The sequence below is a fragment of the Lagopus muta genome, chromosome 2, assembly GCF_023343835.1.
Source record: "Lagopus muta isolate bLagMut1 chromosome 2, bLagMut1 primary, whole genome shotgun sequence".
NCBI lineage: Eukaryota > Metazoa > Chordata > Aves > Galliformes > Phasianidae > Lagopus > Lagopus muta.
Window position 1 is genome coordinate 83,765,133 of NC_064434.1, and position 20,127 is coordinate 83,785,259.

The following is a 20,127-nucleotide window of genomic DNA, read 5'->3' on the forward strand; positions in this document are numbered from 1 at the left end:
ACGGCTGTTTGGTTAGGTGGAAAGACGAGAAACCTGGGATGGGCACAGGCTGGCATTGCAGTGCTTCGTGTCCTTGCACTGTGCATTGAACTACATGCACAGGGGCCAATTCCTCCTCAGTACAAAGCAACTGGCTTCAGGAAATTACGTCAGGGCCAGCGTTTAAAATACAGAAAATACACAATAATATATTTGAATAGTATGCACTTTGACCATAATGACATTTAGGTGGGGAAAAAAAATGGTAAGTGACCATCTGCTCCCAAGCTTGTTTCTGCTGTGTAAAGAATGTCAAGGGTCTTTTTTAACTTTTCTGGATGCAAACAAATGGTTTATTCAGCAAGGATCATGGCTACAGCCCAAGACAATCAGCCAAGTGTGGGTTCGGAGAAAAAATGACTTTTCAGCTCTAACCCCAGACCCTCCTTTCCATTTTTTTTTCCAGCTCATTAAGTTTGCATTAACAAAACATCACCATTCAAAGGCAGGAAGGCTATTCAAAGCATTTGTATTCTTAAATGCCTCCAACAGTGAAAGACAAACACTTTACTTGTATTATCAGGTGATTAAGTTTGCTTTTCCATGTATATAAATTATATTACTTGTACAAACACATAAAGAGGACATCGGATCATTCACATCAGGGCTGCAGGTTCAAAACCTTAAGGTCTTAGTCCAGCAAAGCACTTAAAGACACAGACAGCCTTAAAGCTTAAAGTGGTTACAGGGATTTGTTGGATCAGAGTTTAACTGTATTATTAAAACTACCTTCGTCCAGCTGGAGGCATCTGTGATGAGGGCTAGGAGGACGGAGGGGAATGGTGTGTGCTGCTGTGCCTCCTGGTGCTTGCCAGCCCCGTGGGCATCCCTAGCCGCCTCTCCAGAGGCATGGGGAGAGGCCGCTGAGCTGGTCATGTTTTCCTCTGCTCAGGTTCCCTGTGGTGGCCCCAGTAGGCACAAACAGTGCTAAGCCCCTGAGCAGCACAAACTGAAATCGCAGGTCTGCAGCAAAGAGGGAGGCCGGCACCACTGCTGTGCCCCTGCTAGGCCCTGCACTGGGGGCTTAGCAGTATAATTACATTAATACAATTAATACATAAGAATCCCTCCTTTGGCTACACTTACAATGTTACAGCTTGTTCCCTTTCTCCTGTGAAAATCACTAGCTATTAATACACAGAGGATATACGCACATTAGGAGATGGATACACTGGGCACAATTAAGTTATTCCTACCTGCAAAAATCTGGTTTTCTTTAGAACAAATCTATTTAACAGCAGAAGAACAAATAAAGCCACAGTTGCTTCGAGCTGGTCCCAGAAACCCTAGTTATCTTTCACTTTGCTTTGAATTTTCTTCATGAGTTTATGGTAGTGCCAGGCTGGAGCGTTAGCATAAGGGATTTCAGCTCCAGATGGAAAAATGAGGCCAGATGAAAGCAGGTCGTCTGCTCAAGGAGGAAGAGGCAAACAGCCTGAAATTTCCAGTAGGTCTGAGGCCACTTATCTGGGCAGTGGCAGCCCATGCAGACTTGCTAGCCTTTTCCAACTCTTAAAGAAAGTTCTTTCTTAAAGAAAGAACTCTTAAAGAACTGTGGATCCAACTTACCCTGATTTTTAGGAAGAATTTTTACTGTCATCATTACTGTTTAAAAGAGCTGCTACATTAATTCTGCAATAAGGATGAACTTATTTTTTGCCTGCGATTATTTTTATTTCCTCGCTAATAACCAGATTATCTCAGTTCAGGTAGCAGGACAATGGGACAGTATTTTAGTCTACCTATAAATTAATTCAGCAGAATGAGGCACTGTAATATAACTGTTCATATTATAGTTCCATTTATGGACCTCAGCCAAGATTATTCTCATACACCACTAGGAAAACCTATAAGAGAGGGAGAATCCCTGTCTTACTGAAACACGTAGACCTTGAAATAAGTCAGGGAGCCACAGAGCAGTGAAGTGGCATCCCTGGGGCTTCTACATCACACACAGAAGCACAGCAATAGTGTCCTCAGACCCCATGCAATGCATTCACATTGCCTCAAGGCACTATTTCTCAGTCTGCATCAATTTTTGATATGGCATTTTTGTAGCCTATTTCTCAGTCGGTATCAAATTTTGAAAAGCATTTTTAATCAGCTCTATTTTGAAAAAAATTCGCACCAACTTTAGTAGAACGTATTCATCAACAAGAAACTTTGAACTGTAATGGCAAATGCTTATTGCAGTGTTTATGATAACCTTTAATGCTAAAAATAGCTCCTGTAAACAAGCTTTGATTAATTCCCACTGTCAGGATGTGCTCTGTTCCCAAGTTTAAGAACACTTTTTCCGTAGATGCTTGCTCATTTCCTTCAGTCCAACCTCTTGGAATGAATCTGAAGGCTCAAACTCTAGGCTCTCCTTACTGCTCAGGTACAAACAGACCCCTAGCAAACAGCCTCCGCTCTTTCAACAGCTTTGTTCTGACCAAGAGGTGCATTTTTTGGGGGCGGGTGGGGGGGGCCTTCTACAAGGGATCACATCACCAACTCCACAGACTTGTCAAGGTTTGTCTCTTATCCTGAATCCAACAAGTACCAGAAAGTTGCTCAGATGCTGTGCATAGTAGACACGAGGCTGCAAGTCCTCTAGAGGATTGTAAAAGCTGCTTGGTGCCAGTCATCAGAAGTTAGGGAATATGTAAGAGCAAATTTAACCTGCATCAGAGAGGGCAATTTTGGGACAGACCTGTCTCTTCCCAGTTTCTTTTTTTGCATTAGAGGAAAGCAACAGATTTCCCACTTCCCCCCCCTTGACAGAAGGTACATCCTGTGCAAGGGGTTATTTTCAATACAACCAATAAATGCTTTCTTTTTTCACAAAAAAGCTACTCTTAAACCTGAATCTTCCTGAAGGCTCCTATCTCTAGGAGCACAAGAAATTTTGCTAAAGAAAACACTTAATGTTAATGCTGCAATTTTACTGCAGTTTGTACCTAGCCAAATCCCTCAGATTCTACTCTGAGAAGGTGCTTTGAGTCATGCTGCAATTGATGATGAGTAGAGGAACGCAGCATCACATCAGACCAGGCTTTCTGAGCACACCTTCTCCCCAAAAGGGATGTCACTTCAGGCAGCTGAGGGTCGGTACCCACCTCCACCCACTCCTACCAGCACAGCTGGCACAGAGCTAGTTTCCAATTTAATGAAAGCAAACAAGTGGACAAGCTATTTTTAAAGCACTGTTTTATGCCACAATGGTCTGAGATTAGATGCAGCTTGTCCAGACATTCAAAAACAATGCCCACATCAGTTCTCCTCGCAGTTTGTGCTCTCCCTTAAAAGCACAGAGAAAAGCTATTTTTTCCCTTCTGCTTCCCACTGGTTTTCCTGCTCTGTTGTCTCCCTCCCTTGAAACAACTTCACACTGGCTTCCTTGTGGCCTCCCTTCTCCCAAACAACTTCCCGTCTGCTTCCCTGTTCCCTCCCCATTTCTTCTGCTGTCTGCTTGCACAGAAGCGACTCCCACCCAGCTTCCTTTGCTGGATTCTCTGCAGAAAAGACACCTGGGTGACTGTACAATTAACATGAGATTGTAGCAAGCTGATAAAGCTGTGCTTTCCTGATTAGCCTAACTAAAAAGTCAGCAGTCATGGCACATTGGTGCCAAGGTGTCCTGGTTGCAGTAACTCCTATCACATGTGCGGTCCAAATAAACACTTAAAATTATTGGCACCCCATATGGGCTTCCTAAAGTGAATTCTCTTTCTAATATTCAGACTACAACACACTGAGTAAGCCTTAGAAACTACCACAATACTAAGGGAGACAGATCTATTATTGTGTGGAAAAAGACAATTATTTTTCTTTTGCCATCCATTCATACCCGAAAAGCACAAGCTGTACTAGGGAATAGTAAGACACAAATACTGGTATTGGTCTTTCTGACCATGCTGAAAGACATAAGCTCCTAAATCCAAAAGCTCCAATATAGATGACCACCAAACAGCCAATTTTTAGCAGCAACTTTATGGGATCAAAGCCTTTACTTGAACAAAGATCTATTCTAAATTTATCCCAGTGACACTAATGCAGCGACGGCAAAATGTATTATGCCAACAGAATTAGAAGACAGCTTGAAAAATATTTAAGAGGTCATAATTAAATGATATTTCTACTAACATTCCAATTATACCGCGTACTGTTGTGTGCACAACATGGAAACAGTATTATAAAGCCATTGTTTCAGTTTGCTTCCTGTGATACTAATCTCAATCAGGCCGTCAGACTAACAGCCTGCATTTCTAAATGTTAAAGGCTTCCTCTCCAACATTCCCACACAGAATTGCCTACTGTGAAAATCAAAGGGAAACGCGTTACTAAGTAAAGAAGCAACTTTTATAAAGCAAAGCCTGGTATTTTTTACCCTTTTGAACTCTGAGATATACAACCAGCTATTTCCTATTATGATAGGATGCAAGGGCCCGGCGGAGGCCCCGCCATGGCTGCAGGAGAAGCGCGCCCACAGCCCAGACGCTGGGCCTTCCAGCAGCACGTAGCGCCGAGCTCAATGCATGCTCAGACTCCAGGCTCTGCCTTTCACCTGATGGAAGAACGTAGGCACAGATCTCCCAAGGTCTCAGCTTTCTGCCAGCTAAATAATCATTATGCAGGCACAGGTAGCCAAAAAGTCGAGTTACACAAGCGAAAAGCTCTGTTCCAAGTCAGAGAATGGTACAACAGGGCATCAAGCGTTCAGTGCCAAGGGACCGAGGCTGGCACACTGCCTGAAGCCATCCATCTGAAGCATGAGGATACCCCATCTCTGGAAGTGTCAAGGCCAGGTTGGATGGGACTCAGGGCAGCCTCAGCTGGTGGGAGGCAGCCCTGCCCATGGCAGGGGGCTGGAATCAGTTGGGTTTTAAGTCCCTTTCAACTCAAGTCATACCATGATTCTACGTGCTTGCAGAAAGATGAGGATGCAGTCCCACGAAAGCTCTCGCTTGCCCTGTTCCCAGTAAAATTGCCATTTTACTGGCAACAAACAACATTATTAAATATAATGTCTTCCACCAGGAGCTTTTGATATAATTAATAATAAATAACAAAAATACTAATCAAGTAGTATGTTTTTCTCTACTAACTTCTGAGGTATTTACCAAGCTGTATCCCAGGCTTATTTTAGCGACATTGTGTGTGCGTGTATATGTGTATACATATATATATATATATATAAAAGTACAGTAAATGTTATTTCAATGTCCTAATTAATGACAGAACGCAAACTCCCACTTAACTCCAGTTTACACTAAGAGTCTAGCCCAAATAATCAGTACTGTTCCATGAAGACAACATAAAGCAAAGAGGTCTGCAGGCTGGGGTAGGTGTTTGTCTCTCACGCATGCTCCAGTTCTCTGCCACCCCATAGAGTACCCAGTTAATCTGTCAGAGATGACAGAAGAAGAAGCTCTGTGCTACCCAGCGCTGGAGTTAGGCTCCTTAAATGCAATGCAGAGTTAATTAACTCTGAATTAACAGTCTGCTAGATGCGACTGTCAAATGGGGGCAGTTTTGGTTGGGTCTTGGAAAGAGGAAAACCAACAGGGATCTCATAAGCCACTTCCATTTCACTCCATGCTCTTGGCAAAATCTCTTCATATGGGAGTAAAAAAATAATCATTTTGAATTAAATTAGACATCCTAATAGAGAAAATGTGTGTCTTTATGAAGACTGACATTGCTCAGCTGACCACAAAGACTTTGATTCCGCTCTCACAGGAACAGGTCAGAAAAACAACACCTTTCCAACATTAGCTGCATTAAGTAAGTACTGTACAACAGGCCTGAATGGCAGAAGCTTTTCAAAAACTCTCACCTGCCAAAAGTTTGCTTAGAAATACCTATATTCAATTTTCCTGCTTTGTCTCCTGAGGGGAAGAAACAGTACTCAAACTGATATAAATTTGCTTTGGTTAGAATAGCACTCTACCTATGTGAATTTCAGGAATCTCAGCAAGTGTACACTGCACAATAATAATTAAAAAATATATATATTTCAAAATCATTATTCTGATAAAGAAAGTTCTCTCTCTGATTACCACTGAATTCCAAAGCCTGATACGTTTCTCTTTCCAATATTCGGAGCTAAACAGTTTCAGCTTTCTTGTTTAGCTTGATTTAAGCATTAGCCAAACCTGGAAGAATATAAGTAGCAGATGAGCAATAAATTACAAGTACTCAGTGGTTTTCTAGTTTGAGTTCTTTCATTTCCATGTATTCCCCACGTCAGAAAATAATATCCAACTCTGCTAAAAAAATCAGTCCCTTCAGACTAACTTAAGCTCAATCCCTCAAAAGGGAAACATTTAAAGATTTTGAAACTCTGATCCACACCTCCATGGACAAATCTGCATGAGGTGACTTAATCCAAACCAGTATTTTAACTGGGGAAGCAGATCAAACTAAAGGCTAAGAAAACAACTAACATAGAAGAGATTTGGAACATCGTTAAAACACAGTCTGCCACAACTGTAACATTTCATTTCCAGATTCCTGTCTAACTGCTTGGTCACGGTGATACCTCAAGAAAATGTATATCGACTACACAAATCACACTGGTTTTCAAGCAGTGTCACAGAAGACACACCAAAGTATGCAAATATATGAATAATATATCAATATATTGAGTCGTCATCAATATCAAATAATACAATCTTAACCCTTAACACTTAAGAAGTGCTGAACCAAATATTTTGTCTGTAGAACTTTGTTAATAAATGGAAGTGTATTTGAAAAGTTCACTTTAAATTCAATGGTTTTCAGGTCAGCAAATATTTCCTTCTCACAATGACAGCATCAAACTATTTTCTTTGAACATCCACAGACACAAGCATTATTTATATTATCTGTTACAATCCTGCAGAAATTTGCTTTTCCTATGCTGTACAGTCACTAGTTCATCTAATGTAAATATTTGTAAAGCTGAAGCTGGTTGTGGTTTTTTGTTTTGTTTTTGCTTTTTTTGTTTTGTTTTTAATGAGAAAGCCACTAAAAAATTGGCTTGCTGTATAGCATTTTAAAGAACGTTTACCTATTTAATGCACTTCAAGCATTAATTACATGGAGATATCAAGGATTATTTCCAAATGCTGTTTAGCAAATAAACTTTCCTTTTCACAGAAGTAAACACTAAAATCCAATTCTATAAGTTAAGGTAAAAAGCCCATATTTCATAAAATAGTCGTAATAGAGTCCAAAATAGCTACAAATAAATGGGGCATACAGACATAGAACTGAATCTGTTGTATCCTTCAGACTAAGAACAACAAACTAACAACATACTTTTCCAGGGGATGAGATACTTCCTAATGGCATTTATTAAAGCAGTTGTTATGGTATGACTCAATTTTTCTAAAGAGAGGGAGGGCAATTGTGACCTTATTGGGAGCTTTGCCATAAATGAAGTAGAAGACAAAATTTTGGCTTTGCTTTTCACAAATAGTTCAACATTTCTTTTAACATATTCTTGACACATAAAGTCAGTATAAAAATTTCCCCAGACACAACAGTTATTCCCACTGATTCTACATGCTATTCAAACAACAAATTTCTATCAATGTGATTATGCAAATATAGGTGCAAAATAAGAATATTGTTTGTTTTATCAGTTTTAACAGGCTAAAAATGTAATGCTAGTTTAACATTTCAGATTAGTCCAAAATAAGCAATACTGATTAAATAGAATCCATTCATATCAATGATTTAAAAGTTGTTTACTTTAGCTCTCTCACTCTGCCATATATAGACAACCTACCGTTCATTACCAGTGTGTAGAACAATCAGGCTTTTAGAACAAAGTATTGGACCTTTGGAACTTCCCAGCTGCCTTCTGAATGCAGTGGAATACACACGCTTGCCATGCTATTAGATGTGCTTGTTTCAGCATGGAAGCTTAAGGTATATGTCTGAGTTCTGATTAAATTCCTAAAAGCTCAAAACATTGTAACTAACTTTTATAGACCACATTCAATTGTTCTTAGAGTTCAGATCTTACAGATGCAAAAATGCATCAGTTGTTAGTTGGATAATGGAAACCTTATATGACTACTGTCACTCAGATTTTCTATCTCAGTTCAAATATAGACAGTACTTTTTGGGGAAACAAAGCAAAACAAAAACTGTAAATCTCACAATATTCTCACAATACAAGCAACTGTGTCCTGTTCTCCTTTTAGAACCTTGCATGGATCATGCACATTCTTACTAACTAGCATCAACAACTTCTTTTAGCCAGACATTACCTGAAGACAGAAGCTTGTGAGTGCGTAAGAAACTGATTGCCAGGCGCATTATGGATGCCTTGTCCAGGTGGGAACTGACATTGTGGGGCAGGGGCAGTTCATGAGCCAGTTCGTAGAATACTTCCGTCTCTTTGCTTCTCCTGCATCTTGCTGCATCTCTCGATTTCTCCTTTCTCCGCTCAGAACTGCTCCTACCAGGTAGAGAAGAGAAAGGAAAAAAGCATTTTTTGAAATGCAATTCACAACTTCAGCGAGGCATTTATACGAGTTAGCCTTGTCATCAATGAATCCATTCTGCCAACTGGTTCAAACTTCACTGACCGAATATTAATATTCATTTGCTCATTTAAAGTGGGAGTTAGGGGGGGACTGCTGCAACTGGAAAATCAGCCTTCAGACCCTTTGAATCCTTGCTGAATGTAACAGGTTCAAGATCTGTTTTAGCCGAGATTAAATATGAAATAGCAAACTATTATTCCTGAGATTCAGTACATGTTAAAAATTGTGTGATATCTAAATTTGTTTTGTTCAATCTACAATAGTTCACTAGCAAAACACTTCAGAATGAGTTGGCAATTCATTCTAAAGCTGGAGAAATTGCAGAGCACATGTGTTTGTGTCACAGATAAAATGAATTGCAATTGTCATTCCCTTCATTAAAATAAAGGTAATAACAGGGTATCCAACTATGTATGTACAGCTGTCTCAGTTCTTAACGCTACTCTGAAAAATCAACTTTCCTTGACCACAAAGAATATAAAATGGAAAAGAAAATACTGCTGCATGCAAGAAATTTTGCCTTAGTAAAAGCTATTTTAAGGAAAACAACATCTCTCCATTGTCCATGAGAACAGACACCTTCTTGAGTGAAACAACAAGACGAATAAAGACAACCTCCCTTAAACACCACAGAGAACAGAAGAGCAGGAAATAACAAAGGGGAAGACATTTTATGAAGCAAGTATACAAAACTAAGCCACCAAGGGACACAAAGCTAAATTTAACGTGAGAAACACAAAGGCTACATTTATTATGGATTTGGGATACAATCGTTTAAAAGAAAACTTCACTGCCTTGTGTTTCAGAAAATACAATTCTTTTATTTCAGAGCATGAAGAACCCAATGTTATTGGAAAAAAAAAAAAAGCTCAAAAACTACCAATTGTTTCAACCTAATGAAGCTCTGCTGATTTTACAAGTTTCTTCCACTTGCACGGGTTGAGGTTTCACACCGTAATTAGATATATTACACCATAATAGACATATTTTTCTGTCAGAGTTCCACAGTGGAGTATCAGTGCAAATTGCACAGCTCAGATGAGCACAAGTTGTGGAAAAGATCGACCACACCATTTGTGCTGATACACATTCAATCTCTAGAACTCGCCAGTGGTGGGTCTCTTCTTGCCAAGCCTTACAAATATTTCAACTTGCCATTTCCAATGTTAGTGTAAAGTAATGAGTCTTTAAAGCTTAAAAAACTCCCCATCAGGGCAGGACATATCACTAACTATACACTTTCACATTAAGAAGATGAGGAAACAAATGATGTGACAAATACTAACCACATTGCTTAATCCTATAAGCTGTTCAAATCATGGTTGGTATGGAATAAAACTGCACAAAATAGAGTTTTAATATACAGTAATGCATTTTAGAGAAGGTGATCATTTCTAGAAGATCCTGAGTGACTGCAAAGTTTCTAGCATGGAAACCACAGGTGGCTTAGAAAATTATAAGTAAAATAGCCAGGGTATGTATTAAGTGCTAAGAGCAAAGTTACAGTAAGGTGTGTGTTGGGGTCCACCCAAGGCTGAGTGTTCAACATCATCTTTCAAAGCAGAAAACTGCTCGAAGCACATCAGTAGCACTCCTATGGTTCAAAACACTTGAAGCTGGGCATAAGCGTGGGGATCAGATAGGTGGGATGGCAGGTGTTCATTACTGGGTGTGCTAACAGAGAACAGGGCCTCATAAATGCTTATGGTATCTTCTTAAGATCCATGTTCAGCCTTTGGCAAACCTCTTTCACAATTCTTTTGCCTGAGGTGAATATTTTCTGACATGGTATCTGTTACAGGAGATATGTACAAGATGAGACCAACACACTTTTAGTTAGGTAACAGCAGAATTCAGCTGAATAACAACTTCAGTGCATTACAGGAGCGAGCATCAACCCGTCCAAGTCTGAATCTAAAGTATCAGATATTCACAAGGTAACACTAGCTCCTTATTTTTCTCTTTGCCAAGTAAGAGTCAGATTATACACACATTAAAAAAGTCCCTTTACACACAGGTGTCCTTGAAAGTATAACAAAAAAATGCCCTATGTCACCTTGGAATGGGAAAACCAGGTGAATTACTCAATCTGATGCTTCTTTTACAGGTAACTTGCTCTCTTGAGAAAAATGCATCTGTGCAGATTCCACTCTGGGAAAAAAATTCTTCTCAGTTTCTAATTCAGCCACTGAGAAAAAAGGGTAAAACAAAGGAAAACCAATCCAAACATAAACTATGCAGCAATATTCATGAGAATTTCCAACTGCAGCTTGGAAAATCTAACTTGAACCATGAACACTTAAGCTCTGCTCTAAATCTAAACCCCGTGATTTTCATATTAGAACCAACGTGGGCAAAAGATGGCCCAATTCTGTCTCATGTAAATACCAGATTTTGAGAACTAAAGCCAAAGCCGTGTCGCAATTCATGCAGGGAAAAAAAATGGGTTGTATAAGAGAGGGTAGGGTCTTTCAGGACGCCACTCCAGCCACAAAGAAAAATATTTAGTTTTGCTAACATCTGTAAATATAATTACCAATTGTGGCTAATAAGACAAGCTTGTTTCATAATCACAGGTTACCCAAGATTTCTAACAAGTAATGCTATGAGCTGAGAATGACTTTTTTTCTGTGCTGCAAATACCTTCCCTTAGCACTGCTTCCAACAGTAAGTAGTTCCCTGCTTCTCTGCAACGAGACATAGCTCAACGCACACCACCCAGTGTCCTCTTGACTTGGAAAATGAAAGGAAGAGTTGGCCTGTTTGACTGCTTTCTAAAGAGTTCTTGCTCACACATAATCATTTTGAATAAACAAACAATTTGCTTGTTAAGCATTTCCCTGTGTGGTTTCCTGCACCTCAATTTTCCTCCTCTTCTACCCTAGCTCAGCATACCCTCAAGTTGGGTGGTTGTTGTCGTCAGGTAAGTACAATTACACGGAGGCACAAAACAACCCCTGGCCTCATGCCTCACATCATTTCCCCCAAGCAGAGTCTTTACCTGCTTAAAAGACTGCCATCTAGTACTCATTCATCTTGGTCGCACAAAAGCCTCCAGAACATTCAGCCAAGTGATACAGCTCTGCAGAATGCACTATGTTCATGGTTTTCCTTTGCAGGTAGCAGGCCATCTCACCTCCCTGCAGCTGTCCTCCATTTTATTCACTGGGAGAGCTTTTCTCTCTGAACAAGGTTTGGCTACCCGCAGCCAGAAAGTGAAAATATAACTCCTCAACAACTTTGTCTGAAGGCCAGGCAGAAAGGTTTACATGGAATCCTGCTCACACATCATTAGAGCAATAAAGGCATAGGCTGCAGCTAATTTATGAATCATTCCCTCCCAGCATATAAACCGCCCACTTATGTGGCAAAAACGAGCAAATGCGTGCGTCACTGTTCGGAGAAAGTGGAGCAAGCAAAGGCAGAAACCTTCCTCACCCAAACCCATGCCAGATTTTTAAAAATGCAGGGGGTAATGAGAGGAGAAAGCCACTTCAGATCAACCCATCCATGCACCCTTACAAGGGTGGGAGGTCCTGCAGGGAAGCTTCCATAATGCTTTGTACTTTTGGGAGTCCCAGGACCTGCCAGGACCTGGCCCTGCTCCACCAATACACACACACACTCACTCAGTAATCACTGCATGATCACAAACTGTTCCCCTCAAAAAAAACAAGAAAGGAATGGGAAAGCTCAAGTCTCCACTGGAAACAAGGTGATAGAGCTCAGGAGCAGGCCTGGGGTTTCTGGTTAGACTCAGTCCACTTGCTCCCAGCAGCTTCAGTTTGCCTTTTGAAAACAGAAGTCATGGGCTGCTGCCTGCAGCACTAGCAGTGCTTGGCAGTTTCAGGTGGAGCTCTCAGCGTGTCACAAGTTGAAGCTCTCCATGTTTTCTTCCACCAAGCCAGACAACGAACTAGCCCAAAGTCTACACTTATACTGGCTGCAAATGCTGCCTCACCAGTCAGGAAAACTCAACTGGGAGCAAGAGTGCCTGGTGCAGATGACAGAGGTCAGATTCCCATCCCCTCGCTCACCCCAGCATCCTTGCAACACAGCTGTACTGAAATCAATGGGAATGCCGGCAGATGAAGGTCTTGCTTGAGGTTCAGATCATAATCTGACTTCCAGCAGGCTCTCCGGCTGCCGTGCTGGAAACTTCAGGCTTGGAAAAAGCTGAACCCTCATATAACCGCCCCTGCCCAAACAACTTTGTAAAACTGTCACGTCATCCTGGGGACCTGTCACCCCTGGCAGCTCCAAACCTCTGCAGGTGGGAGCAATCCCAGTCCTTCAGTTACCCATGGAAGCCCTTGGAACTTACTCAGCTGACGATGGTGCCGGGTGGTCAGCCTCAGCCATGCTCCTGATGTCTAGGAGGGTGGCAACCTCCTTGCAGCTTGCGGAGTGGATTGCACTGTGTCCCAGGCTGAGATAGCAACTTCCAGCTCAGTGTTTCACTGCTCTCAAGTCCACATGGATCAATACTTTGCTCATGTAAGACTAGGCAGCACAGTAACTGCACTGTATTACCTTTCTACCTTGTAGGTGCCAGAACACAGGAGATTTTAGTGAAATCACAGCCTGCTCCTCGCATAAGAACACCTTATTTGCAGTCTGGTAGTCTTCACTCATACCTGCACACTGTGTGACACAGACATAAAACCTTTTGAAATACACAGCTCAGAATGACTTCCTTCAATTTCCTTCCCTATTTTGGTGACCCTTGGACTTTGCTTCAGACTGCCTTCCATGCAAACTAGTAAAACAGCAAACATATTACTTTATATCCACCGGCTGGTTATTAAATGTTTCTAGTTCCAGCACTTTAAAGGTCAAGAATCCAGAGTTAATTAAGCTGTCATATGAAATTTCTGAAGTAAACTCGCATTTCAAATGGCTTAGAGTTAAGCCTCAAATGCTAACTTATAGAGCAAGAAAAACACATTCTAGGGATGAAAAGATAAGAAAATATTTTACAGTACACACAAAGCAAATTAAAAAACGGGGTGGATGTTTAGCATAAAAAAAATTCCAATTTGTAAAAATATTTTAATGGGCAGTACTATCCTAGATAACAGCAAAGATTTATTTCAAACCAGCAAATCCACTTTTTGCAGCGTGTTTACATTTTGTTTTACCTTTTGCTTAGCAAATCCCTACATTATTTAAGCCACCACCATATCTAAAAAGGAGTTTTGCTCCATAGCTATCTCGGAACCATACCATCTGACAGCTCAGAGATGTGCCTGCGTGTGCACCAAGCAGCCAGCGGTCATGCTTATTTAGCCTTGAAATTCCTTTAAAAATAATTCAATCAGCTTTGTAACCATTCTATCCAACAAGCAGTTTAATCTGGATGGCACCCTGTGCTTTTTGAAAGTCCCCTCCATTAGAGTAATAAAAGTGACCATCAGTAAATAAAGATACTACAAACTCACTCACCAGGAAACCAGGCCCAAATATGCAAGCTGTCAATGAAATCCAAACACAGTGCCATACAGATCCCTCCTTATACGTGAACATGTTCCAGTGAAAATAATTGTTTCTAAAATCTGAAAAAGCACCAGATGAGCAAGTTTGGCACACCAGTGGGAAGGGGAAGAACAGAGTTATGCCTCAACTGAGGAAAAAAAATAAAAGGTTTGAAAATGTGTAGTGTTCATGGCTGTAAAGTGCTAAAGTGGCACCGTTGCACATTGGAAGATGGCACCCAGTACTCAGGCAAAATGAATATGAACTCCACCAAAACAAGGATTTGTTAATAGAGGAAATGAGAGTTCGAAGGTAACAAGAAAAGTTACTAACAGAGAAGGCTATTACAAAAATAAGGAAATGAAATACCTTCCACCCTTCCTTTAAATCTGCTTTGACTTACCACTGATTCCTTGGTTTGACTGGGGGGATTTTTCGTATTTTCTGCACATACCCACTAAACAACAAATTGCTGCTGCTGGTTTAATAAACACAGGCACCTACTGCTGTATCAACATGTGATGAGATTCTTTCCTCCAAGTTTAAAAGCTGAGTCTAGATTTTATGAGTCAGAAAATACAAAAGACTTAGATCAGAAAAAGGCTCACATTAAGAACAATGTTAGCACGATAAAAACATGTTTAGCACGATAACTGTGGGACTTGGCTAGTCTGAGTAGTGTAGCAAGAGATGAAGCTTAAGAGAACACTGGACTTCTAGTATTTTTAAGCTGAAAATACTGATGATTCACTAAGTCTACATCACTCTACTGTCGCTATGGCTTACAATAACAGATGTGAAAATGCTTTCTTGAATAGGAAATACATCAGATCTTTAGATGGGTACAAGAAAGACAGAGCCAAGCTCTTTTCAGTGATATCCAGTGACAGGACAAGAGACAATAGGCACAAACTGGAAAATGAAATTCTATCTAAACACCAGAATGGACTCCTTTACTATGTGAGTGCCAGAGCACTGGCTCAGGCTGCTCACAGGGTTTGTGGAGCCTCCATGGTAGGAGATCTCCAGAAACTGCCTGGGCAGCCTGCTCTGGAGCGTCCCACTGGGGCTGGGGTTGGACCAGATGGATCTAGAGAACCCTGCAAACGTCAACCGTGCTGTGATTCTGTGAAGTCCCATATGAACTTTAAAACTACATACAACACCAACTTCCTTAATGTCTGAAGCTCTGATGGTATCAGCAGTCCATAATCCTAAACTGTAATTACACATTTCTAGATGTGCAATTTCTTTTTTAAATGAAACTTCCTGGGATTTATTTAAAAAAAAATTACCCTAGGATAAACAGCATTACATTCATACATTTTAAAAACATTTATATCATTTACATTCAATACAGTTGTTAAGATAAACTCTTTGCACCTCTGTTTTTTAGTACCAACATGAATACGTTATCACAGCAGCTAAAGAAAAGTACTTCTGAAGTTTGATGTTGAGAACCTTACTGAGGCTGCTGGATCCTTCATATTTTTTTAAAGCTTTTAGGTTTGCAATATGTCATCAGAGTCTGATAAACGTAATCATAGTAAGCAAAACAATGTCCACAGGATTTACGTCCTACCGTTTTCTCTCATTTTATGAGTACCTTGAACTGGAGAGATAAGTATTAGGATTTCATCAACCATTAATCTGACCAGGGATTATTTTACAATGTTGAGAGCACAGCCCATTCGTCATTCACCATAACAGCATGAACCTGGCACCTCAAAGGATATGCCGAACGTGGATACTCTCAGGCTAGGATCAGCCACCGGGAACCTCATAAGGCCTATGACACGTAGAAAAGATGTCAGGCTGCTGCTTGATCAGCAGGTAGAACAGATGCAGGCATTGCCTTTTTGACTTTTCAACACATTTCTTGCATCAAGGCTAGAAGAGTGCAGTATGATGGAGAAGTAGTTCTTATAGCTCCAAGTCCCTGCACTCAGGAAGGAGTGGTGTTGGCCCCAGAAAGTGGCATGACAGCTCTGGACCATCCTGTAATGCTGCAGAGCACACTCAAGCAGATGAGAGAATCATTTCTGCAGTCTTCTCAAATACTAAGGAAATTGCAAAGGAAACAAAATTCCCAGCACATGGCCAAACTACAACCAGAGGAGCACAAAGATTTCTAAACTTAATATTCCCTCCTGAGACTGGTTTTGCATCTCTCTGCTCCGTTAAGATATGGGATCATGGATTCCTTCCCTGTGGCAAGCAACTCTTTGATACCAGCCAAGACATAGCAAGCTTCAGAGATAACTTGTAGACCAAAAGGAAAAACAGAACCACTGAACAACACAACAGAAAGGACTGTTTCTACACTGGCTGAAATTGAACATGCTTGCCAACAGCCATTTTTGTAGCGAAAAATATACAACTCTGCTTTACTTCACTGTTTCTGCTCTCACATTCAAGAGTACCTGCAGCACAGTTAGAGCTGGAACTGCAAACCCGACCATGGGGATAAGGTTATGACAATGCACAACCTGAGATTTCTATCAGTGATTTGTGTTCTGAGAGATTACAGATTCTTATCTTGGGGAATTACTTGTAGTAATCAGTCAATTTTGACAGCTAATCTAAAGGTCCATAAGTATTGTTGCTCAGAAGCTCAGCAGGTATTGCTGAGATCTGTTTTCAGATAGCCCAACTATTTACCTACTTTAAAAAAACACATACCAAAGGATGTGCTTTATCTCCTCACCAGTGGGTTAAAGCTAAAGGTGAACGAAGTGCAACTCACAGACTATAAAGTTAAATCCCAAACCAACTCCATTTTTCAGTTGGGACACTGACCGCATCCCAGTCCATACCCAACCACAATGAGAATTATTTATCAAGATGGTGCAACTGCGGTTAAACAGGGACAAATTTTCAATCAAGCTTTATTTCAAGTCTAAGGGCAACTGTTGCCATCACATGATGATAATATCACTAGCAAACATACCTACCCTGGTAGCACTTCAGCTGCAAACACCCTCAACTATAAACAGCTGAAAGAGTCACACTGAAACTTGTTGACAAACACTGAATTTTACAGTCCAGTATGTTATGAAGTGGGCAATACATGCTGAAATTTACGTAGCCTGTGGTCAAAATCTCTGGCATTTCAGCAGGCTCAGCCTTATATCCCCAGCCATTTTATCTCGTCGCACTGGCACATATGCTGACAGGTTTGCAGAAGGGGCCTTTGTGGATAGGAACAATGAGAGAGGCGCGCACAGAACAGGAAAATGGGTGGTGACCACCAAGGACTGGAAAAAAAGCTTCTTTCAAAGGAAGGTCTTTGAAAACATTCATTACACCCCACCCAGCTATTTTCACTACAATATTTCAGTACATAAAACAACACAGGGAAAATAAACAGACCACTCTTAAAAATGATGTAGGATCTCCAGTCCCTGAAAAAAGACTGCTGAGCCATAGTGCTACAGAAATCTTCACCAAGCACAGTTGTGTAAGAGGTTTGCAAGCATCTAATGTAACCTTGCTCTAGCAACAGTCTCGTGCACATCCAGTTTCTCTAAATAAGCAGAGTAAATTAGGCAATTTTGCTTTCAGAGTAAAGCCATCAACATTTCAAATGGTACGGGTTGGTAAATAAATGACAGCAAGTATTCATAGGGATCATAAAATGAATACATTGCAGCAACTTTAAAAAAGTGTTACAGAAGTGAATGGTTTTCCACAATGCATTCCAGTTGTGCTTTTTGTTTTCTTGTTTGCCAATTTCACCAATTAAAGTTAGAACTAATAAAATGTTTAGGATAGAACAGCTGTGAGACAGAAAAGGTGCAACGAAACTGATCCGTAATGAAATGGGGCTCCTAAATCAGCACATATTCAAGGATAGAGCCCAGGCTTTCACCAAGGCTTGTCGCCACCAGAGTTGGTGAGGTTACAAGTAGAGAACAGATAGAGCAAGCAAACACCCCCTCCCAGCCTTGGGAATGCAAAATGTCCCTCCTTCTTGTAAGGTTTTAGGCTGCTCTGTGTTAATGCCTTCCATAGTGATCTGAACTCTAAATTCAGGCAGCAGAGCACCTTTAAAGAAAATTCAGCCAGCCTGATGATCACATTGCTTTGCTTCAAGCATTCAGTCTTTGCACTGTACGCTCAAAAGACAATGCATAAAAGCTCAAAACAAAATGTTTTTTCTCTTTTAAAGAATGTCCAAAGAAATCATCTAAATTACTTTGCAACACTGTCTGATAAGAAGCCACGTCTTTCCAAAGTGTCAAATCCTTTAAACACTGCTGCTAATAAAGCTAAGAAAACAGCTCTTGTAATAAAATCTTTATGAAATGATGTTGACTCTTCTTTACTTTTTCAGCCTTGATCATTTTAATATGTGCTCAGTTATGATGCAATTTAATGGTCTCTCCATCTCCTGACTTGTGGTCACTTGAAGTCAGGAACAATAAGATGGATGTCCAGAGACCCAGAAGGACAGATTAAACAGCCACTTCTCTAGCAAGAAGGGAACAATAATTCTTAAGAACAACAATACAGACATTCCTTAATTTTGATTATTCCATGTCACACAATTTCCTCAACTTCCTGAAACAACTATCCAGTGTAAATCCTAAGAACCAGGCTGCATTTTTTGCACTGTGGAATGCAAGTTTTGTCTGCACACATGTCCTGGGACACAGATCATTCTCAGTTCCAGCCTTTCTTTCAGATGGCTGTTATTTTACAGAGTACCACTTCAACTGTCCATCTCCTCATAATTAAGCCATCAGGTAAACTGAGATGCAAGTGATAACTTCACATAGTGTGATTCTAATCTCTTAGTATTGAGGTCTGTTACTCATTTAAACTGATAAAATAGAAAATCAGTAGCTTGATGTACATCAGAGGAATTGGTGCCCTAACTACCCACTCTTGTACACACACCTGATTACCACCCATCAGTAACTGCCTGAGCCAGGCTCTTTCGAACAACTGTGGTGGGAAGAATAAAGAAACCATTGATCACAAAGCATCACAAGTCACTTCATCACTTATCTGTCACTTATCTGAAAACAATCCTCATGATTTCATAGTAAAGCCTTCTCCTTGACTGCCTGCGTCACTGTGATGAGTACTCTCATGGCTGACCTGCCTCTCATGATCTGGCAAAAACAAGAGAGACATTGAAACTGTGGTACTTGAGGAGGAAACAGTCGTGGCCTCTCCACACTCAACTACAGAATTTCAAGTATTCTAAAAATTAAGGCTTGGTTTGGTCAGGAAATGGCCGCCAGCACATCTGATCCATAGCCCTAAATAATTAATTGCTCACTACACAAAAACTTGCAAAGGGAACTGATAGCAATAAGGGCTGTCTGCATTTTCTATTACAAACCAAGAATAACCGGACACAATCATTCTTTTTCAGCATTCCTTGCTTTATCTGTGGTTTTTTTTTTCCTACTGCTGCCTACCGACTCTTTAAATTCCTGTGTACCTAAAGAATCAGAGAATGGCTGCTCTAGACAAGTATAGAAGGTGATGATGAATAGGAGACAGCAAAACTGGGAAGCATATAATTTCTCTCTGTTTTCTTCTTTTTACTTCAAAATTATGAAGTAACAAAATCAATATTCCCGATGGAGCTTTTATCTTTCTTGAAGATAACCAAAGAAGGCACACGTTGCATATACTGTGATTGTGATTCCCATCTCCATCACCATCCCATCTCCCCAGAAAGGCAGGAGGTGGGACTCTAAAAACAGTAAAAAGTTACAGTAATGACAATAGTATGTAGTGGAAAAATAAATAAATTAGTTAGGTGACAAACTAAGATCTTCTCTTTAACTCAGTACATTTTACTGTCATTATCTTACTATTAAAATCCCTTTTATTCCCTAGAAGACACGCTACGAACAGCCATACCTCAGACATACATCAGAATTTCACATTTCAGTTGTGCTAGCATCAGCAGAACAATAAACACAGAAAGAATAACCACCCCCCTTTCTAAGGCAAAACAGCACAAATCCATGGGCTTAGCAAATGCTCCACTTTGATCAGGGTGTGGTACCTCCATATTTCATTGTTCTCATTCTAACTGTATTGCAGACAAATTTCTCACCAGACA

General features: G+C 40.4%; 1 protein-coding gene across 3 annotated transcripts in view; it reads right to left on the reverse strand.

Moving 5' to 3' along the window:
* EPAS1 (endothelial PAS domain protein 1) overlaps positions 1 to 20,127 on the reverse strand; it is a 106,769-nt gene that overhangs the window by 26,243 nt on the left and 60,399 nt on the right. For all 3 annotated transcript variants that reach the window (XM_048935848.1, XM_048935850.1, XM_048935849.1), the window contains exon 2: positions 8,286 to 8,476. In XM_048935848.1, the coding sequence (XP_048791805.1) occupies positions 8,286 to 8,476 (191 nt within the window). The remainder of the gene's footprint in view (positions 1 to 8,285; positions 8,477 to 20,127) is intronic.